The following is a 22,837-nucleotide window of genomic DNA, read 5'->3' as shown; positions in this document are numbered from 1 at the left end:
GGCAGCCCGAGCTTTCGCCTCCGGCTCGATCTCAAAGGAGGCGGCGGCCATCCTCGGCAGCGAGGGGGCTGCTGGTTTTCATAGCATCAAATGGTTCCCGGCACATATGGGAACCAATGTACACTCTGAGCTTGTTAACGCCAATGAGTTGGCCCATGACTGTGCGCGAGGTCTTACACACCGCGGCGGTTCAGGTGGACTCACGGGCGGCGACTTAGGGCTGTATAGGGATTCGCTTCTCACCTTCCACGAAGTCTTGACACATTATCAACTTGCTCGGCGGGCCTTTCCGCTACCACACCCTAAACTTAATAGACCACAATCGTCGGCGTTTCGCATGCTTCAGACGGGGTCATTTCCCTCCAGGGGCAGATTCAGTCACTTCGCGCCTAACGTAGAACCCCACTGTCCAGACTGTGGGGAGGCGTACTGCTCCTTGTCCCATATGCTCTGGCAATGCCCTGCGTTACGCAGCTCATCGCTAACCACTCTAACCGACTGGGAGGCAGCCCTTAAGAGCGGCGACCTCTCAGAGCAACTACGGGCTGTCCAGAGGGCCTGCGACAGGGCGGAGGACCACGATCTTCCGACCCCGACGTGGGTGCGGCCCGCGACGGCTACGGGGACTCCCTGAAAAGGGGGGTACCCTAACGCCGGTTCCTCAGGACCATTAATAAAGTTCTTTGTCTGTCTGTCTGTCTCTCTCTCTCTGCTCCATAGCTTCCCTATCATTACCGCAGCAAGCAGATGCTTCTTCTTCCTTCTTATATCTCACTATATAGGTGCGTGTTCTAAGGCAACCCGACCTCGCTTCGAAAAATAATGAGCTTCTCTTTGAGTTATCATTGATTGTTTCTTTCTTGATTTCGTTTCTTCCTCTTAAGTAGTTACTCATTGTAGGTTTCTTTTCCATTGCCGCCACCTATGAGATTATTTCGGCCTCTCTGACTTTCCGCTTCGCGTTCTTTGTTGCTGTGTTGCCCACCCTACAGGCCGCATACTTGCTGGTAAGCATTCTAGTTCTTTTCCTCCACTGTGAACCTCCGGGATGGCAGCGCCACCTATCGGCGAGGACGAGAGCTAGGGCCGACGGCATGGACGGCTCGCGCAGTTTGAGTCCAGAGGCTGTGGGCGGCTGGCTTGTGCTAATTTCATCACAAGTCAGCAGACATGGAATGCACAGATACAACCCGCTCCCGGCATCACTGCGATACTTTTTACACTTTTAGCACACAAACGCGATATTTAAAGCGTCATTGACTAGGGTTGCCGGGTCTCAAACAATGCTGCCCCGGCGTACTAAAGCTTGTTTGTCGCAAAGTTCGTTTTCTGGAGCGGTAATGCTATTTCTGTAACCCCGCTGTTACGCTAGCGTTCAACTAAAACGGAGTGCAGTGCCAATGTGTGTATGAAACGTAGTAATCATCGTTCTTTTTCGTATCGTATGTATTGTTTTTTTTATTTCGGTTATAACAGTGCCGAATTTGTAGAAAAGAGAAATTTTCATCCTCGTCTTGAGCGGATGGCGAATATTGGCCTTAATTAAACTTGCTCCCCGTTACGGATTTCGTCAGTAGACTGATTTTCCATGTTCGCCGGCGTTGCTGCTTCTTCTTTCTCAGATACTACAAGCTTTAACGAATTGTAAATTTGTCCATTACGACGCTTAATGCGCCGTAATGCACAAATCGAACCACCGCCTAAATGCGGTCGTTCGAGGCATTCGTCTCTGTGAGAGACAGCGTAAATTTGCGCTTTGTATTTACTCACTGCAGCAAAAAAAGTTGGCCCGCTCGGCGTTAGGTGCCAGGCAAGTACTCGGCATTAGGACTACGGGTAATCGTTTGCATTTGCTGCAGAATAATACGAATATACGAGTAATTCAAAATTTGCATGTTTCTTTGCCTAATTTAAATATATTGTGCTAAGCAAATTTTCAAAAATGTTGAAACTGTAGGCATAGCTTAACTGTCAAAACTAAAATACATCGGCGTGTACAGAAAAAGACAGCTAGCGGCAGACTCACCCCTAGTGCCCGTCAGTGGCGTAGCTAGGTCGTCTGGTACCTGGAGCCCATAGGTCTTCTGTCACCCCCTCCCCCCCTCCCCCGGGTGTAGCCGGCGGAAAGAGGGGTGTCTTCAGACGTATATGACACCCCCCCCCCCGCGCTGGCCCCTTGCACCCGGGGCCCACGGCCCCCCCCCCGGCCCCCCCTGTTGCTACGCCACTGGTGCCCGTATCTCTTGACCTGTTCGCCTGCAGACTAACAAAGTTTTACTTCTGCGGTACGTCGTAGAACACGGGAGCTCCAGCAGATTCAACTGCACGGTTTTGGTAAACCATGGTTACCAATTTTCTTGGTGGTCAGCACTACACGAGACAAAATACCAATTACCTCTGACAGGACATGCACGTCTTAGCCATCTCCTTTCCAGGCAAATGCTCCTTTTTTATTCTTGTGCATTTGTCGAACGCTCCCCACGATCTAATCCGTGATTCTAATTCATGAAATGAATGTCAGCACGCAGCAGCGGCACTATACTTGAGCTACACTATCGTATACTAAACAGTGAAAGCCGATCTTTTTATTGAAGGGATTAGCGCAACATAGTCACCATGTCAGAGCACGGTCTTTGTGTCCATTATTCTTTCTCACGGACTCTGCCTAGTACTCTAGCGTTAGCAGTAGAGTGCGAAGCGGCCTTTAAAAAGGCCGAAATTTATTTTATTGCTTTCCAGAGGAAATTTTAAACGTACGTTTGCCATCTGCACTACGACCTCTGTAAACAGGGCAATATTTTATGGGCACGTGTCTCGAAATAAGCGTTCCTGCATGTCGCATGTCGCTGAGCTCATCTCATTTGAGACTGATTAGCGAATTTCTCGTTTTCAGATGCAATGTGTGAACGAGACGATTTTCGTTCTGCAAAGAAACTACAAGAATGACACTCCGTTTCGCTGCATCTCGGGCAAAAAAGTGAAAGTAGTCGGAGACAATGTAACTGAATACATGCTACAAGCAAGATGGCCAAACGGGACATAGTAAGTATTAAGAATATTTCGTACCAGAGCACAGAAAGCTTGCCCCGACTCCGTTGCAGCTTTCCTTTCTATTTCGATGTCACCCCTAAATGCAGGCACAACAATAACAAACTTTCACAGCCTAGTCGCAGTCACCGTAGGAAAGAAATAGGTTTGTCTTTTAAAAAATTATTACTCTGTTTTGCTAAATATAATTCATAATTCGTCTATTTTGAGACTAATTATTATCTAAAAACAAGCAATGCAGAAGTAGCGTACACCGCGCGTGTTGCCTGTACAAAAATTTAACGCGAAACTGGAGTGAGAATTAATGTAATCCGTCGAGTAAATTCCTCTTCTACAATGCCAAAAATGATGGACTACATTGTATTCCAGAAGGTCCACCACGGCTCAAATTTGAAAAAAAAAGTTAGAAAACCTGAAAATTTGTGACGTCACCATGAAGTATAGCGCGGAGGTTGCTTTCAAAAATTCAAAAAGTGAAAGCCTCACCGTAATTTTTCTCTCTAAATAACATATTGTGACAAAATTATCAAAAGTCCAGTTTTCAAAGAACATATATACTCAATAAGTCCAAACTGGTTGATGCTTCCCCTTAGGGTCCCTTTAATGATTCATCTCTCGTCTTTCATATTATTTTACCATAAAGGTAGGACTCAAGATTTCAGTCACAGGAGGTTCAATGAGTAAATATATTTCACTGTCCACATTTTAAGTATATTAATTCGCTCAATTTGTCTCTAGCCTTTGTAAGTTCAAGGGGTGCGTTCTCTCATGTTACGTCCAGTTGAAGAGCCCGCTCGTACAATTCTCGGAATTTTTCACTTCCGCTAGTGCGAATTCAAGGTCGATGAGAGCACGCGGCCAACATTCACCTCCACAGGCTGACACAGACACGGAATGGCCTTTGTTGCCCTCTAGACCCACGGCCATGACAGCATGACCATGAAGCCAAGAATGATAGGGCCAATGAAACCGGTGACACTACGGGCAAGCAAGGAGATGTACACAATGAGAAGGAAAACTTTAAGAAAATGCTGAAGCACCTGGTACAGTCAGTAGATGTGATTCTCGATGGTCTCCAGAATCCGGTCGCTAAAAGTACCCTGCAGGTGCTCGCCTTGCTGGAGCCGCTTATCGCAGCTCTTTACATGCTGTAAAGCTTCTGTTTGGCACTTGTGCTGCTCACGCAGGGGAGGCACACACACCAGCTTCGTCTTAGCGCCTTTATTTTTAGATTCACTTGAACTGGTGACTACAGACTAGATACGGAACCCGATAGTGGCTTCATGGATCAGATTTCTGAATGTTTGTCATCAGAATGTTGAACTTGCTTTCACCATTGCTCATCCCTCTTTGTATGTCATCATCATTCCTCATCCCACCTTTATGTCCTCGTTCTCCCTCCCACTGCACAGAGTAGCAGGCTAGAGCGCGTTTCTTCTGGCTGACATCTCTGCCTTCTCTGAAATAAATTATCTCTCTCTCTCTCTCTCTTTCACTTCCTCAAAGCTGATTTCCGCAGCCCGAAGGCTTTGCTGGCTTTTGCTTACAAACAACGCGGACTGACAAGAAATTAGATTATATATATTTGCAAGAGCAAAAGAAGAAAAGGACACGCATGCCTATAATTAGAGACCCCATATCGGACAAATTTGTAGAATTATTATTTTGTTGACTAATTGGTTCATATTGTTACGTAAGAAGACGCAAATGAAAAGCTATATACAAGTATATTTACAACGTAATACGCCGCACTTGGCCAAGAGGCAACAGCCCGCGCTAGCCTCCAATCGTTGTCGTCGTCTTCGTACTGCTCGCCTCTTCGTCATCGGTAATACTATTCCGTAGCACTACCCCCGGCGGCAAAAGCGCCGTCCCGGAGCGACTAAAGGCCGGACTTGGAAACAGTGTAGTAGGCCTTGAGCCTACTGACGTGCACGACATGACTAGGTGCCACAGTAGATGACGAGGTTGAGCTCATAGGGGCAATTTCGTACGTCACAGGCGTCACCTGGCGCAGCACGCGGTAGGGCCCTGTGTATCGCGAAAGGAGCTTCTCTGAAAGTCCGACGTGACGGGAGGGCGACCAGAGGAGCACGAGCGCACCAGGCGAAAACTGTACGTCACGGTGGCGGGCGTTGTACTGACGCTGCTGAGTGGTTTGCGAGTCCGTCAGTCGAGCACGGGCAAGCTGGCGTGCATGGTCGGCGAGAGCGATGGCGTCGCGCGCATACTCGCTTGTTGAGATCGAAGCAGGAGGAAGTGCCGTGTCAAGGGGCAAGGTCGGTTCGCGACCGTAGAGCAGATAAAAGGGAGAAAATCTGGCGGTGTCGTGCCGGGAAGAATTATAGGCGAATGTGACGTAAGGAAGGGCAATGTCCCAGTCGCGGTGGTCCTTGGAAACGTACTTTGACAGCATATCGGTAAGAGTACGGTTTAACCGCTCTGTCAGGCCATTGGTTTGAGGATGGTATGAGGTAGTCAGCTTGTGTTGAGTGGAGCAGGAACGTACAATGTCGGCGATAACTTTCGAGAGGAAGTTACGACCACGGTCAGTGAGCAGCTGTCGCGGGGCGCCATGAAGTAAGATAATGTCACGCAAGAGGAAGTCCGCGACGTCAGTGGCGCAACTGGTAGGGAGAGCCCGCGTGATAGCGTATCGGCTGGCGTAATCAGTTGCGACGGCTACCCATTTGTTCCCAGAGGATGACGTGGGAAAGGGACCGAGGAGGTCTAATCCAACACGAAAGAACGGTTCCACAGGGACAGTGATCGGCTGGAGATGACCGGCAGGTAGCACCTGAGGTGTTTTCCGACGCTGGCAGGTATCGCAGGCAGCAACATACTGTCGGACGGAGCGAGCGAGACCAGGCCAATAGAAGCGGCGGCGGACGCGGTCGTACGTGCGGGTTACGCCAAGATGTCCTGCAGTAGGTGCGTCATGCATCTCAAAGAGCACAGTCTGTCGTAGATGTTTTGGCACGACAAGAAGAAGATCAGATCCGTCAGGAAGGATGTTCCTTCGGTACAGAATGCCGCCCTGGAGGACATATCGGCGAACGGATGCGTCGGTAGGTGTAGAGCGCAGACGCTCGATGAGTACTCGCAGCGATAGGTCTCGGTACTGCTCATCGGCGGTGTTAGCGAAAGCAGACACAGAGAAAAGGCCGTCGGCGGTACTACTGTCGGCGTCGTCAGGCTCGTCTACCGGGTAGCGAGACAGGCAGTCAGCGTCCTTGTGTAGTCGGCCAGATTTGTAGGTGACAGAGAACGAATATTCTTGGAGGCGTAAGGCCCAGCGACCAAGTCTTCCTGAAGGGTCTTTCAATGAGCATAACCAACAAAGCGCGTGATGGTCTGTGATAACGGAAAAGGGTCGGCCATATAAGTATGGGCGGAACTTCGCAACCGCCCAAACTAGGGCCAGACACTCACGCTCAGTGATGGAATAGTTGCGCTCCGCGGGTGAGAGGAGCCTGCTGGCGTAAGCGATAACACGGTCGTTGCCGCGCTGGCGTTGTGCCAGTACTGCGCCAATTCCGTGACCGCTGGCATCAGTACGAACTTCGGTAGGCGCAGAAGGATCGAAATGGGCCAGAACGGGAGGCGTTGTGAGAACGTCGATTAGATGCGAGAATGCAGAGGCCTCGTTATCGCCCCACTGGAAAGGGGCGTCTTTTTTCAAAAGCTCGGTTAGTGGTCGTGCGATGGCCGCGAAATTTTTCACGAAACGGCGGAAGTAGGAACAAAGGCCGATGAAGCTGCGCACATCCTTGACACACTTCGGAACAGGGAAGTGCGCAACAGCATGAATCTTGCCTGGGTCCGGTTGCACTCCGTTCGCGTCAACGAGATGCCCAAGGACGGTAATCTGGCGACGGCCGAATTGGCACTTCGATGCGTTGAGTTGCAGACCGGCTCGCCGAAAAACGTCCAGGACTGCTGAGAGGCGCTCGAGGTGCGTAGCGAACGTTGGGGAGAATACTATGACGTCGTCCAAGTAGCACAGGCATATGGACCATTTGAAACCGTGAAGAAGGGAGTCCATCATGCGTTCAAAAGTGGCAGGAGCGTTACATAGACCAAACGGCATCACTTTGAATTGATAAAGACCGTCCGGAGTTACAAAAGCAGTCTTCTCGCGGTCGAGATCGTCCACAGCAATCTGCCAGTAGCCGGAGCGGAGGTCAATAGAAGAGAAGTAGCGAGCACCATGGAGGCAGTCAAGGGCGTCATCGATCCGAGGTAGGGGATACACGTCCTTTTTGGTAACCCTGTTAAGGTGCCGATAATCCACGCAAAAGCGCCATGAGCCATCCTTCTTTTTTTACCAGTACAACCGGTGACGCCCATGGACTACATGACGGTTCTATGATGTTATTGGCAAGCATTTTGCGAACTTCAGCGTGAATAACTTGACGCTCAACCGGTGACACTCGATACGGGCGGCGATGAATAGGAGGGGCATCGCCGGTATTAATGCGATGTTTAACAGTTGTAGTTTGGGCCAAAGGACGATCGTGAAAGTCAAAAATATCGTTGTAGGAAAACAGAACGCGGTAGAGCTCACGAGCGTGCTCGGACGGCATGTCGGGCGCAATCATTTTCTGTAAGTCGGCAATGGTGCAAGTTGTCGACTGAGATGGTAGAGGAGGATCGGCTGAATGGCTGTCTACCTCAATAGATGCTATTGAGTGGTCTTCGAATGAGCAAAGCTGGGCCAGAGACATCCCGCGTGGCAGCACTTGTGTCGTCAAGCCAAAATTGACCACGGGCAGGCAGACGCAATTAGCCGTAATAGATAAAACGGTATGAGGTACCGTGATCCCGTGTGTAAGGAGGACGTCTTGTATAGGAGCCGCGATATAGTGACCGTCGGGCACTGGTGGGGATGACGCTAGGTCAACGTAAGTCAGTGCCGTAGGTGGCAAGCGAACAAAGTCGACGGAACTGAGGCGACTGGGGTGTGGTTCAGCGGGATCCAGAACAGGCAGGTCAAGGCGGAGAGTACTGGCGGAACAATCAATTAGAGCAGAATGTGCGGAGAGGAAGTCTAAGCCGAGGATGATGTCATGGGGACAGTGGGCGATGACCGTGAATAGCACGACTGTTGAGCGATCGGCGAAGGAGACGCGGGCGGCACACATACCAATTACGGGGGCTGTTCCGCCATCGGCGACACGGACAACAAGCGTCGTGGCGGGCGTGATTATTTTTTTCAGGCGGGTACGAAAGTCCGCGCTCATTACCGACAAATGCGCCCCAGTGTCTATAAGAGCAGATACAGGAACACCGTCGACATGCACGTCAAGAAGGTTCAGATGAGTGGGCAACGTCAGTGGAGGATTTGGCGGCGTAGGGAGCAATGCAGCGTCACCTCGAGGCGCTGCATCATTCAGTTTTCCGGCTGGGAGCGGCGTCCGAAGGGAGTCGGCGAAAAGGAGCGACGGGGCTGGGGAGAGCGAGATTGTCGTCCTTGGGGCGAAGGTGAACGAGAATAGGGGCGGTTCGGCGCAGGAGAGTCAGTGGCGGCATTATCGGAGCGTGCGGCATAAGGACGAGAAGGGCCACCCGAGGGGCGAGAATAGGCAGTATAAGCAGACCGGGTCGGGGAAGTCCAGCGACTTCGACAGTGCCGAGAAATGTGCCCGATGCGACGGCAGTGAAAACAAATGGGCTTGTCGTCAGCAGTGCGCCATTCAGCTGGGTTGCGGAAACGTGGTGGGTAAGACGATGCGGGACGGGGCGGAATCGAAGAAGCCGGATGGGTATCAGGGTGATGGGCCGAGCAGATGGTGTGAAGGCCCATGTTTTCGAACTCCTGGCGGACAACTGCCTGGATCAGGGAAACCGTGACTGCCGGTGCGTTGGTGGGGCTGGAGTCGAAGGCAGCCGGATAGGCGGCCTCAATCTCACGCCGAACGATCTTGGTAATATCGCCGGTGTTGTTGGGACGAGGAGCGTCGGCACAGGAAGAAGTCGCTGGGGTGTTGGGCAAACGGGCAAACTGCTGATCGATACGTCTGCTTTTAGCGAGTTCCAGGCGGCGGCACTCTTTGATAACAGCATCCACCGTCGCGACGTTGTTGAACACGAGCAAGTTGAAGGCGTCATCGGCAATGCCTTTGAGGATGTGGGATACCTTGTCTGACTCAGGCATGTGTGCATCAACTTTGCGGCACAGAGCCAGGACGTCCTGAATGTACGTGACATAGGGCTTTGTTGACGTCTGCACACGGCCGGAAAGCGCCTTCTGCGCGGCAAGTTTGTGACCGTAGGGGTTGCCGAACAAGTCTCGGAGCTTTTGCTTGAACGAATCCCAACTGGTGAGCTCCTCTTCGTGCGTCCGAAACCAAACTCGAGGAGTGCCACCGAGGTAAAAGACTACGTTGGCGAGCATGATAGTAGGGTCCCACCGGTTATTGCGGCTGACGTGTTCGTACAGGCTGATCCAGTCGTCGACGTCGTCCCCATCTTTGCCCGAGAATACGCCAGGATCACGAGGAGCAGGGAGAGAGATGTAGGTCGTCGAAGTGGCAGGAGAGGTCGGAGGCGGCTGAGTCGAATTGTCATCGCCGGGAGCCATGAAGCTAGGCTCGACGTACCGTCCACTGCGAAGCTCCGTGACGAGGTACAGGGAACGTCCACCTCCACCAGATATGTTACGTAAGAGGACGCAAATGAAAAGCTATACACAAGTATATTTACAACGTAATACGCCGCACTTGGCCAAGAGGCAACAGCCCGCGCTAGCCTCCAATCGTTGTCGTCGTCTTCGTACTGCTCGCCTCTTCGTCATCGGTAATACTATTCCGTAGCAATATTGAACAAGTAACGTCCCTCAAAAAAAAAAACGCACGAATTGCAAAAAAAGGACAAAGCGCAGTACGTACTGGGCTGTGTCGTACGTTTCTTCCCGCCATTCTTCCTTTATGTGATGCAGTACATTCCTTCGTCAATACATTTGCAGTCATCTTGCAGTCCCCATGCGGACACGCACATATTTGCAGCGCTAATGGTTATATTGAATAAATTTGGTATAAATACCAACAGGCTTGTATTTTATTTATAGGGTTTCATAGAGTGATTTTTGGTTATATGTTCAAACTAATTTGGCTACCAACGCTCGTCGTCATTAGCAGCTTCGCATAGTTACGTATAGTTTCTGGAGCCTATTTATGTAACCTTTTACTTCTACGAGCCACTGTAATGTGAATATTTTACTGTGTCCCAAAAACATGTTACTCAACTTGTTGTAATTTTATTTTTTTATTTCAGTGTTATATACCTAAATTGAGATTAATGTTACGGTTACGTCCCACTCAATAAGGTCTTCAACCACGGCTCGTATCAGCGCTAAACTGAGATGCACTATCGATTTGTCCAGTGCAGATCCTGCATGTAATTTCCACAAACCTTTTAGATTCGGTGACCATCTGTTGAATTCGATAAAGAGATTTAATGTGCACATATTCAAATAAGGAAATACAGTAGTCCAAGGAATCACAGTTTTCATTTTAAACTGTAGAAATAAGAAACGTACCCTTACCTAGCTTATTCTATAAACTGCTTCTGAAGCAGCCCTTCGAAGCTCGAAAGGGAGTCTGTTGCGGCGGCCCGTCCGTCCTTTTCGTTACGCCGCCTTGTCGTTGTCGCCAAACTATCTCCTCAGTTACATTTCCACCACGAGACACACAAAAAGAAAACTTCGTCCACCAGAAACGCTAGTGGTCAAACGGAAACGCCTGTGGCAATGTGCAGTTGGGAGCCGGGTGCGCTAATCAGTGGGATGTTGGGAATTATACGCACGTGATAATTTGTGTAAAGCTTTATGATTCAGACACACACTCGCGCGCACCTTGATAGTGGCGTCTGTGAATGGACACATAAAGCAATACTAAGAGTAAGCAATACATTGCGCGCCATAAAGAAGTTGTTTTGGGGGAGACAGCTGCAATGCATGAAGAAAGCAAACGAGAGAGATACTGTAAGAGCGAACTGCTGTAGCAGTCAATGAGTCCATGGTAGGGGAAATCGCCGAAGCTCGCCACTCTTTTCTGCAAGTAAGCGTGGATGTTGAACATATTGCTACGGGCTAGTCGGACAAGATGTCGACACTTGGATCTAGTGGGGCGTACGCATAAGCGGCCTTTAGCCGTTCTCAGGACAACGACATGCCTTGCTTGATGTTGGCTGACTTCCATGTTGGTCAGTGCTTGCTACTCCTTGTAAATACATCGTGTAAATACCTACTGTGCTTCCACGTACCAATTATCCCTCGGTTTTCCTTGCAGCCTAATGTGTTGCCTAGAGCACTTGGCAAAAATACCGCAAGTAATTTATTTCGATAAAACACAACATTCGTTGCTCCACAATCTGGTATACCTTCCGGAATCAAGCATGGCGCAGAAAGAATCGCCAAGTAATTTAAAAATATTTAAGTTCGACATATTGCCAGTAGCTATGTCAACTCCTGTTATACGCCAACACGACAGTACGACACTACCGCCATAGCGTTGACTGCTGCGTGGTGCAATAAATGACGCATGGTTCTAAGCCTACCTAATTGTAAGCTAATGCACATTGCTGGAAAGAGAATCGTGATGAAATACGTGTGACATAGGGTCAACCTCGTTATTCAAAATACCAACATTCATATATATTTAGTTTACTTCAGTGTATTACAATATGAGAGAGAGAGACAAAAAGCAAGGAAAGACAGGGAGGTTAGCCAGTTTAAAGGGGTAAAGGAAATGAAAGCAGGAAGAAAAAAAAGAGAAAAATTCCCACAGTAACGCGATGCTACGCGCTACAACGGTCAAAGGCGGTCGCACAATTCAAAAGCCATTAAAAACTTTAACAAACCCCTTATCTATTACGATAAAGAGTCGCAGTATGGGGTATTGGAAACATTACTGCACATTAGAAGTGATTTACAAACAGTGACAACCGTTTCTCAAAATGCCGTTTGGAACGTGATGGCGGCGACATCGTGATGGTGGTTGTTTCAATATTAAGCAACACGACGAAAAAATAAGGCTTACAATTAACGTGTAGACTCTAATGGTTTTCCAATATTCGAAATACTTTTGGCATACGTGTTACGAAGTCTCTATAGACTGCTACGTGTTTTAAGATACCCATAGCCTGATATAAATAAGTTAACGCACGACTGCTACTTCAGATTGAAAGTTCATTGCGTTTCTTTCACGTGGCACCCCTTCTAAGGAAATCTGGCCACACACTTGAAACCTGAGAAAAAGAAAGACGCTATTCGATTTAATGACTCCAATGAAGAATTACACGGCAGCGTCACCGATATAAACAGCCACACGTTCTCTCTCCAGAAAGCCGCGTCTGCCCCCCCCCCCCCACGTCATTTCACCTTCTCGCCGTTCTTCACATTTCCTTCTAGTAATTCCGTTCAAAATATGCATTGAACGTGATTCAATATGCAAAACGCATATGTTGCATTGGACGCGTTCAATATGCAAAATATGCGTTCAATATGCTCACGCAGCATCAATCTAGAAAGCCTGTATTATAGCAGCCGAGTCATTTTCTGATTGAGAATCATCAGCGCAATTAACCAATTCTGTCAAATAAAATTGACACAATATAGGCACCGGCTGCTTCGTGCGTTTACTAAGTTGCATAGTGTAAGTCATTTTTTGCTAGTTCGCTTGACTTATTCTTGTAATTATACAATTTTCTTGTTTGTTTGGGGTTGGCTTAATATTACAGTGGTTTCTTCGTTTATATTCTATTATTTTATTGATCTCTTGTTCTTTAAATTTTGCTTCAACACCTGCTTTCTATTTCATGCGCCATTTTGTAATGCTGTGGGTCATAAAGGTGGTAGCAAAGGAAATGAATTGAAAACAAACTATATCCCTATGTATTTATTGACTTCACGGGGTTTTGCGGCTGGTGAGAGTTGGACAAATTCTACTCAGATGAACGTATTGTTAGGTATTTCTTAAATATATGCAGTGCTCTCAAAATTCATCACACTGCACAAATTTGACCAACGCTATCTGCGAAGATAGCACATAATGCTGTGGACTCGGCGCAGTACAGAGTGACACAAATCACTTGTCGAAATTCTGAATTCTCTGCTATCATAACCACGTTTCTAGTGCGCCTACCAGATTAACGGTATTCAGTATGCTGTGTTCGTAACGCTGCGAATGATTCATTAGGACACCGTGCTAATGAAGTGCAATGTGGTGCTTTCACTTCAAAGCCCCAACAACTGATATGTTCAAGAGAGAAATCACTTTTTGTTTATCTAATGTTTCAGCGTTTCATAAAGACGATAACAAATATAGAAACAGTACGTCTCTAGCCCTGAATTCAGAATAAACCACAGAATATGTGCAAATGAAATAAAACGCACCAAGCTGTATCCCAATTGTAGTAAAAAACAAAACAAAAACTAATATGCTAAACGTCCTCACGCTGGTATCATTTGCGCGGTTGCATCAATTCCGCTCAATGTCAAAGATTATAAAATCAGAAGGTACCTCGCCGGACCGTCAAACATCTTTATATATAAACATTTTCGTACCATGTTTCCTTGTATTTTGCAGCTTCAGCTACAAAGTCAATATGACCGCTGATACAACTGGCAATCACGAGGAGCCAAATGCGGTAATTTACGTGGAAGACCCAAGTAAGATTTCTTTTTATGCCTAATAGAAAAATCTCTGGCTTTAAAAATATTTAAAAACTGTGCATATACTTAACCATATACGGAATCGTAATTCTCGGACAATTACGATACTCCTTAATGCGAATTTTGAGCGCACCTGTTTAGGTGAGCCTGTGTTCGGGCAACGCGTTTAGCAGCAGCGGCAGGCATTTCTTTCGGTTGCTTCCTTCATTGTCCAGAAAAGAAATCGTGAACACAGGAACGCGTGGATAGCACAGAGCGCATTTTCTAACGGCGGCAACGCTGCAGGCTATGTAGCGCATGCGCAGCGGGTCCGAAGCCTACGGCAGCGTTTTGTTTCCGCGCTCTCCGCATGCCTGGTCGCTGCCAGCGCTCCGCTTTTCTACTCGCCCTTTTGCCATGAACTCCTCCGCTTTCCGCCTCCTGGTTCCGCTGCATCCTCCTCTCCGCTATTCTCCTCATGCCTCTTCCCTCTCGCCGCTTTTATTTCGATAGCAATTATATGGTTATTCCAGGAGTATTTCTGCCGTCGGCGTCGCCGTGAGGTTCCGCATAAACTCCAAGGGCGATAAAATCGTCGCCGCGCGCCATATGCTGTATGTGCGAGTGGAATCGTGCAACGGTGAGCCTTTGATCATGGCTGAATCTCTCGCACGCAACGGCGGAATGTGAGGCAGAAGCGCGCCGCCTTCCGTCGCGCAAAAGGCTTCGGGGGGATGGTAGGTAGACGGGAGGGCGCGTTCTACTTTGGGAGGCCCGGGCGTGCTCGTGCGTCCGGCTAGGCCGCTCTATCTTGAAAGCCATCTGCGACGGGTAGAGAGTTCGCACTGCGCTGTGTTTTCGAAGCGTACTTCGCGTTGAGGCGAGCGGCTGCACGAACGTCTGTTCGTTCGCTGCTGTCGCCACGTTTCCTCACTCCAGCGTTTTGACACTGACTTTCTGCGGTCACCGAGACAGCTGGTGCATTTTCCCACTAAACACAATGACGTGGGTTCCACGATACACACAATTTCCGTGCGCAACGGCTGTATTCCACTGAAGGCGGAATGCGGAAATATATGTATGCATGTTGGATGTACCTCAAAAATCCCAGATGGGTTGAATTCATTGCGGAGCCTCCTCAATAGAGCCTCTCATAGCCCATAGTAGAGTCCTGTAATGTGATTTTGATTTCAACCTATGCACATGAGAGATATTAAAGCTGACATGTACGTTAATGAATCAAGCGTGTTTATAGAAACAGTATCAAGCAACATTTATTTCTATACGTTGGAAGTTTGCGGTGCATGGGCATAGAGCTATTTTGTATGAATTCAAGCGGAAGCGCTGCTAGCAAACTTCAGAATTACGAACTCTTTTGTAATTAGAGTGCATTCCTCTCTTAGTCTCATGTGCGCCAGTACATGGGGTCACTTGCTAAAATACTCAAACACTGCTACGACAGATTCTCTACTAGCTTCTCGGAGATTCTTTTTGTCTTGCCTTGCAATCTTAATAACTCGCCTTCACAGAATAATTACAACTAATTACAGTACAGTTACTCCTTTTATTCATAAGCATGAATACTGTATTTTCATACGTGTTACAGCTTCTCCTTAAGTTCATGAGCGATACACAGCTAAAGTTTCAATGGTCATCCGTCTGGAAGAGTGGAAGAGAATGGATGAATGGCGTCCAAAGGATGGTGCACCTCTGTTCAAATAAGCCCTCAGCGTTAGTCTCCCTTGCATGCGTTTTGAAGGCTTCTAAACTCTACTTCACTCGGGTGGTGCCAGAGTGAACAAAATTCCAGCATAAGTTACAAGGTACAGTCCCCCTGTAGCACAACATCTTTATCCGCGATAACTTCAACTCGAACAGTTCATCCCTATTAACGAAAATAACTTTTTGATGTCCATGCACAACGACTTTTCTGTTAATATGTACTAATGCGACTAACGCTGCTTTCTAAAAATTCGGATACATTATCCTGATTTTATAGAATCTTCTGCTGATTGTTCATTTTTGTTATTTCTTCCAATCGAAGCCCTGCACTCTTCGACGCGTATTGCAGCACTTATAGTCGAACTGCAGTAGACATCGAAACACAATATAATGAACTCTGACATAATCATTTCAGGGACTGAACTACCTGCAGCCAAAGTTTGGCTCGCCGACCTCCATTAATTTGGAGATACGACGGCTATATCTACCCGTAATGTGCTTGACTTGGCGTGGCCTAGTAACGCCATTGTAGCAGCCTAGTGACTATGGCGTCGCGTTGCTGAGCTCGAAGTCGAGAGTTCAATGCTCGTCGCTGCGGCCGCATTACAATGAATGTAGAATGCAAAAAAGCGCGTGTGCTATGCATTGAGCGCACGTTAATGTATCCTAGTTGACAGAAATATTCAGGAGCCTTACACTATGGCGAGCCTCATCATCAGATTATGGTTTTGGCCGATAAAACCAGAGAAATTAGTTTCTACGCAGCTGAAAAAGTTACTGGAACGAACATGCGTAGGCGAGGCTTCTTTAGAAGATATTTGGGACCAGTTATGCTCGGCGAAACAGTTCCGTCTGTGCGCAAATAACTAGATGCTCATCCTAGTTTGTTGCAGCGCGCAATACCGTAACGATATCTAAACTCGCAATCAAATGATCAAAAACAAGCAGAAGTGTCGAGAGGTGTTCTGGAGTAATTAAAGAAGCCCTCACAGAGCCACGCAGCTCACAGCGAGAGGTCGCATAGCTCAGGCAATCCAGGCACACGGCGTCCACCAAACTAGTCATCGTCGTCGTCTTCGTTGAAACAGCGCCTACTGCTCGTCCTTCTCCAATATAGAAGCAGCTTGTAACAGTAAATTGTACATTCGAGTGATCCGTCTGCCTGCTCGCGCCTTCTATAAAGAACGCGCAGCTCATATGGAGCAATCACGTCGGTTTGTTGCGGTAACGCGATTACGTCAACGAAAACACACTCCTAATCGGGATTCAGGGAAAACGGCGCCTTTTCCCGATGCTTGATTAGCCCGCCTTTCGATACCCTTGAGATAGCGGCCAGTCGACATAAACGACAGGTTATGCCTGGTGAAGTTGCCGAGATAATTACGCTCCAGTTCGCATTTGTCGGTTTTGCCACGGAGCGGAATACAATAACGAATGCTAACACGCAATTTCGCCTCCAGAACTGCTCGCGTAATCTTGGTGGGTGTCTCGTCGATGATTTATGTAAAATCTGCTTTCTTTTTCAACGTATATTGAAGTGATTATCAAGCGAATGTGGGTGAGTCCTGTGGTTAAACAGAGGACATCTTATCTAAAAAGAATGAGCTCACGAACAAGAACAAACGATTGCAGCTAGTTCTTACTTATGAAAACAGAACGTCGGTGGACATTTCTACGTCAGTTATAAAACTTTTCAATTAAGCTAAGCAGTACGTTGTTCTCTCGCGACTGAGTTATATGGATGTGATTGTGTGTGGTAAAGGTCAATAATTTTGTAAGCTGCTAGCCAGACCTGGTGCAAAAATTTCTTACTATCAAATTTTTCTGTAGCTCTCAGAAATCAGAGATTGCGTGCATGTTTTTGAGCAGCAGATAGCCAGTTTGTAAGCTTATTTTAGATGAGTTCAAATGTGCAATTTCGTCATGCAGTACAAAGACAGCTGTCGGCACAGATGGCGTCACATATGTGATCTTTAAAACCTTTGGACCGGCAGGTAAAATGGCGCTTTTAGAGCAACTTAAAGACTTCTGGATAAAGCAGACTTCCAGATTCATTGAAACTCGTACGTGTAAACCCAATCCTTAACCCTTGTAACACCCCGCTTTGTCTACACTTCTTCCGACCTGTAAGCGTCACAAGCTGCTTACGTAAGGTAATAGAGAAGATGGTGGACAGTCGACTTCCGTTGTGAAGTGAAAAGGCGAAAGTGCTAGCTAATTATGTGACATGATTTCGAAAACGGCGTGGCACTATGGATTTGCTGTTACATAGTTACTAGCGCGAACAAGACTAACGGAAGAAAGGTAGGACAGGACAGAGCACGGTGTCCTGTCTCACCTTTTTACCGTCAGTCTTGTTCGTGCTAGTAACTATGTCACAGCAACTGCATTAACACCAACTATCCCAACTTTATTTATTTATTTATTGCGTTAAATACACTATGGATGCTGCACTTGGCCTTGTCGCAAAGGTAAACCTTAACGCTGCAGCAGAAGTTTGACGATCACCATCTTCCTTGATATTCAGAGAGCACTTGACATCGTAGTCACATACATGTGCTTGTTAGCTTACTTCAGGCTATTCTAAGTATACGATCACTGAGATAAACTTCACAGTTCTCAAATGGGAGGAAAATTTTTATGCAAACCGATGATGGGGAGAGTATATATCATAGCGTTACACAGGGTGTTCCGCAGGGCAGCTTAGTTAGCCCATTTCTCACCATTTGCATAAGGGCAGCTTTACCACAAGCGCTTCCCGCTGGTCTACAGACTTCACTGTACACAGGTGACGTCTGGATATGGGCTCCTGGTTTATGTCTAGATCACCTACAATTGACGTTGCAGGACGGAATCAATATTATTGACAACTTCCTAAACGAAAAGGGGCAGTGATCTCTTTTACGATAATACGGCAGCACTTCCTTTCTCTAGCTGGAAGCTGAAGGATTTTCAGCCTCATTTGGAAGAAAAAGCTTTGATGACAATAAAACAGCAGAAATTTCTGGCGTTGACAATAGTCGTGGGCTTCACCCATCTGTACGCTTGAAAAGGAAGCCATTCTTCTTATACACGTGCTTCGCCAATTAGCTGAAATATGGGGATGATCAGTCTCATCACTACTGCAAGTTTAATCACAGTGCACCCAAAGGCAAAAATAGCTTATGTAGATCCCATTCAGCATGTTGTCTAACGAACTTCTGAGCAAACACTCCAACGTTTATTAGCGAGAGGGCTTGGAGGGTGTCTTGGTGTCGTCCGAACAACTTTGAGTCCTCTTGTTGAGCCTTGTGATCCGCGTTTTGTAATTATACGGACAGTTGAAACTTGTAGACATGCATACCGATTTCTAACGCAAAATGAAGAGCATCCGATAAAGCATTTCTTAATCGAAAGAGAAAAGTGAAATTCATAAGCTGACTCTGGATCATGTAACACTGCAAAAGGATAGACAGTTGGGCGAGTTGGTACGCTAACATGATTTTGGCTTCTAGCGCGAAGTGAAACACGGACACAGAAAGGAGCAGACAGGACGAGCGCTCGTCCTGTCTGCTCCTTTTTGTGTCCGTGTTTCACTTCGCGCTAGAAGCTAAAAGCATGTTTCATGTAACACTATTACAGAAATTACAAGAACCCAAAGTAGAATTGTCAATTGAGGGAATCATAGGCAAGAACGATATTTTCATGATAGCTGTGCAGCAACTTGCACTGTACCTTACTTACTCCTTATATTCAGCGTATATTGATGTGTGTACAGGTGGATCGTTGCAATTTCATCAGTATCCGGAAGTGTCATACCGGGCCTGATGTTAGAACAAGAGTCTAAATTATGTTAACAGACACCGTCTGCCGTCACCGAACTCTGTGGCCCCTCACCTTTGCGATTCATAGCGCCAGTAGAGATAACAGAGATACGGGTTCTTTTCAGTGATTCAAAGGCCCTCGCTTCACTAATGAGGACAGACCGAAATGCCTTGTATGCACGTTTAATATATGAAAGCCTTAAAGAACACAGGAAATCCAGCGCTTGATATCACATTGCAGTGCATCAGTACATACCGGGAAACTGCGTAATTCATGGAAACTATGTAGCGAACGCTGCTGCAAAGCAGGGGCTCGAAAATGAAAGTACATTAAATCTTCTTACGCATACTGATGTCCGTCTGCTGCTAAGACAGGTGTACTGTCGACTTACCACGAACACCTGACTTGATCTAAAATCAGTGTTCATACCTATTCTTCATAGACCATAACATTAAACTGCCACCAAAGTTGACAGAGAATAGTAATTGTGTAACTTTTGTACACTACCTGCATATATGTATAACTATATGCCCGGATATAACTGCGTAGCCAGTCCTATGTACCATCGTTAACGCGCTGAAGAAGACGTACAGCACTTCTTGTTTAAATGCCCACGACACGACACTGCGAGACGAAGACTAAAAGCGGATTTATTCTTGCTAGACCATCGCCTTTCACTCTGAAGAAAATTTGATCAATCTACAGTAGTGCTAACTAAGCCATAGCCATTTCTAAAAATTTTCTTACAGTAGTGAAGCTCAAAATTTTTACAACCATTTACCAGTAACCATTGTTCCGTCCCTTCTTTCTTATGCGCTCTGCAGATGAGGGTCCAATGAATCACAAGATTGTCACCATGGATGACAACCGCACATGCTTTGTCATAGTTCGAGTTAATAATGAAACTACAAACCGCGGTAAGTATTTCATCATCGCAACTCATTAGCCCTGCCTACAGCGAGATATCGCGTGTGAAAGCGGTCTTTTTTACTTTTTTCAAGAATGTACAAGGAATCTTATTGCTAGAGCGCATGACAGCAGCAATCAGTGGAGCCATTCCGCAATGCGTGTCACCTAAGATGTCCTGCATGCATGCTATGCGTATTTGTTTTTTGATATAGCGTAGTAGCAACATGCCTGCCATTACTACAACGTTGCTCCTCAAATAGAGGAGCCGAAAAATGCCACATAAGCAGAATGCATGCCGAAATCCATGTTGCGGGCGTGCAGTCTCTTGGCAAACAGCTCTGTAACATCGTTGCAATATCGGCGCTGGGGGAGACGCACCACCGCATTAACACTTTAGTGAGTCGAGTAAATGTAACCAATTATTCGTATCATGCCAACAGATGCGCAGTGCAGTGGACCCGTGTGCCCACACTGACCTTTGTCGTAAGAATTAGTGCAGAAATTCCCCAGTGGGGCTTCCCAGACGGCGCGTAAGGATTATTTTCAGTCGCTCTTCTCGCACTCATGCAAAGTATAATTGATGGTTAATAGTGTTTTAGGGCCCAAGGGCTACAACGGCCAAAGAGCGCCAGTAACGAATAATTCATCGAGTGGCCGAGTTACGCACACCGCGGCTGACTGTGTCGAGGATGAGGCAACGCGCTGCAAGTATGGCCACGACCTGTCGCAAAGACTTAATTAGTGCTCCTAATTATTAGTCGGAATTAATCGTCTCGGGTGAAGTTAATGTAATCGAGATTAATCTGAAATAGGGTTAAGCAACTCAATAGGAATTTGTCATCGTTACCATCATTAAAATTTATTGCGCTTAAGTAGTGTATTCGTAATTAATCCTGATTACCCTTTGTTAATCCTGATTAGCCCTAATCAAGTTAACCTTATTCAATTGATGTTAGGCTCAGTTATATTTATTATTATTTAAAGCTACATCCCAGAGCTACGGCCGGAGCACTGAGTGAATCTAAAGTACCCTTAATTGTATTTCAATAGGCTTGAATAATTTACCCAAATTTCTCTACGCTAGGTTTACTTATTTATGATACTCTCAGGGACCAATGGCATTACAGAGAGGAATGGTATTAATATACAAGCGAAAATTAATTTAGCCTAAATTACCTTTAATTAGCCTGACTGTATTAATTAATTATTCGGCATTATGCTTACGTAATCTCATCACAATTAATCTTTATTACATTTTTTACCATATATGAGTCTTAGGAGTCTTTAGGCTTACTTTCTTCATTGTAATTAACGTTGTTAGTCTTATTAACCATGATTACTCTTAATACGTTACCAGTACTCACTATATATAGTCATAATCATAAATATCAGTATCCATGCGTAGACACAAGTTATTCTCACATATATCACATAGTGCCAAACGTATGCCTATGAAGTGCATCGTGTTACGCGTTACAGAAAGACAGATTTTCGAATGGTGTAGCCCTAGAAGGCTTACGCTATAAAACACTGAACTGTAGTTAGCAGCTGAGACGACCGTGATGATATCGTTTGTGTGGCCTTTTTCATTTTGCTGTGTCCCCTTACCAACACAGCAAGCTAGATTTGAGCAAGTCAACCAAGTTGAAAAGTGCCCACACATTAAGTACACAGCACGAGAAGAACCTTTGAAATGAACTAACTTTATGGCTTTTGCCTTATTTACCTTCTTTCAGAGTGCTACCTTGCAGTGACGGAGAGCGCAGCAGATCGAAACGTTTCCAGTCGATGCCAAACCGTATACAACGATTACTGCGGTGGAACAAGTGTAATCCTTTACAACAGTACCTGCAAGCAGGCGTCCTGCTAATCAGCCAGCCGCCAGAATTGTGTCTAAGCGTAGAATATACATGTAGTAATAAAAGTAATTGTCCAAGCATTCATTTTTATGTGTTTACTTAGATAAAGCTGTCTTAAATAATGTTATTGAATTAGTTGAAACAGAACTAGCTTACTCCTGCTTTTCACGAGTGGAGTCAGGTCAGTTTTGTTGTAATTATAACATAGTCTACTGCACTGCAACTCGGATAAATGAAAATTGTTATGGCATAAACTCCCCAGTGCGACTTGACGGATAGTGAATAAGCATTCTTTCCAATCGTTTACCTTCCACACACGCTTCTCTGACATTCCGAACGCGTGTGGTCACATGATGGTGACGTTTGAATAATTGATTACATAATTGCTTATTTAGACTTCATTATTCGTAGTATAGTGGCGTTTGCTTAATGGAAGAAGAAGAAACTTTATCAAAAAGAGTGGTCCGGCAGTTTTTGTTGTGGAGGCCTCAGGTGGCGGCTCGAAGTGCTCGGACTCGGGCGGCATCTTCCGCTTGCCGGACGGCCCAGAGCTGGTCATCAACCCCGAACTTTTGAGAGCCGCCTCCCAGCGGCGGCGACGCCGATGGAGAAGGTTCCCGGTGGCCCCCGCAGCTGGGGCGGCGTCGGGAATGAATGAATTAAATTACAGTTTACTTAATAGATTATTCGAATATTTATTTTATTTATTTTGTTGTACCCTCAAGACCGAAGTATTACAGAGGGGAGTGGGTAAAAAAAATATACACAAATAAATAAAAAAAGCAGCAATAAACAACAAATGTGGTTAGTTAATTGCATCCGGGAGTAATGATGTCTGATA

The 22,837-nt window shown here is 46.4% G+C and overlaps 1 protein-coding gene across 1 annotated transcript in view; it reads left to right on the top strand.

The window, feature by feature from the left end:
- LOC135917880 (uncharacterized) overlaps positions 1-22,065 on the top strand; it is a 31,139-nt gene extending 9,074 nt beyond the window's left edge. The window contains exons 2-5 of the mRNA XM_070527839.1: positions 2,894-3,042; positions 13,638-13,720; positions 20,053-20,145; positions 21,874-22,065. Of these exons, the coding sequence (XP_070383940.1) occupies positions 2,894-3,042; positions 13,638-13,720; positions 20,053-20,145; positions 21,874-22,007 (459 nt within the window). The 3' untranslated portion in view covers positions 22,008-22,065. The remainder of the gene's footprint in view (positions 1-2,893; positions 3,043-13,637; positions 13,721-20,052; positions 20,146-21,873) is intronic.
- The last annotated feature ends 772 nt before the right edge of the window (positions 22,066-22,837 follow it).

Source organism: Dermacentor albipictus, chromosome 10 (assembly GCF_038994185.2).
Source record: "Dermacentor albipictus isolate Rhodes 1998 colony chromosome 10, USDA_Dalb.pri_finalv2, whole genome shotgun sequence".
Lineage (NCBI taxonomy): Eukaryota > Metazoa > Arthropoda > Arachnida > Ixodida > Ixodidae > Dermacentor > Dermacentor albipictus.
This window is presented reverse-complemented; position numbering and strand designations above follow the sequence as displayed.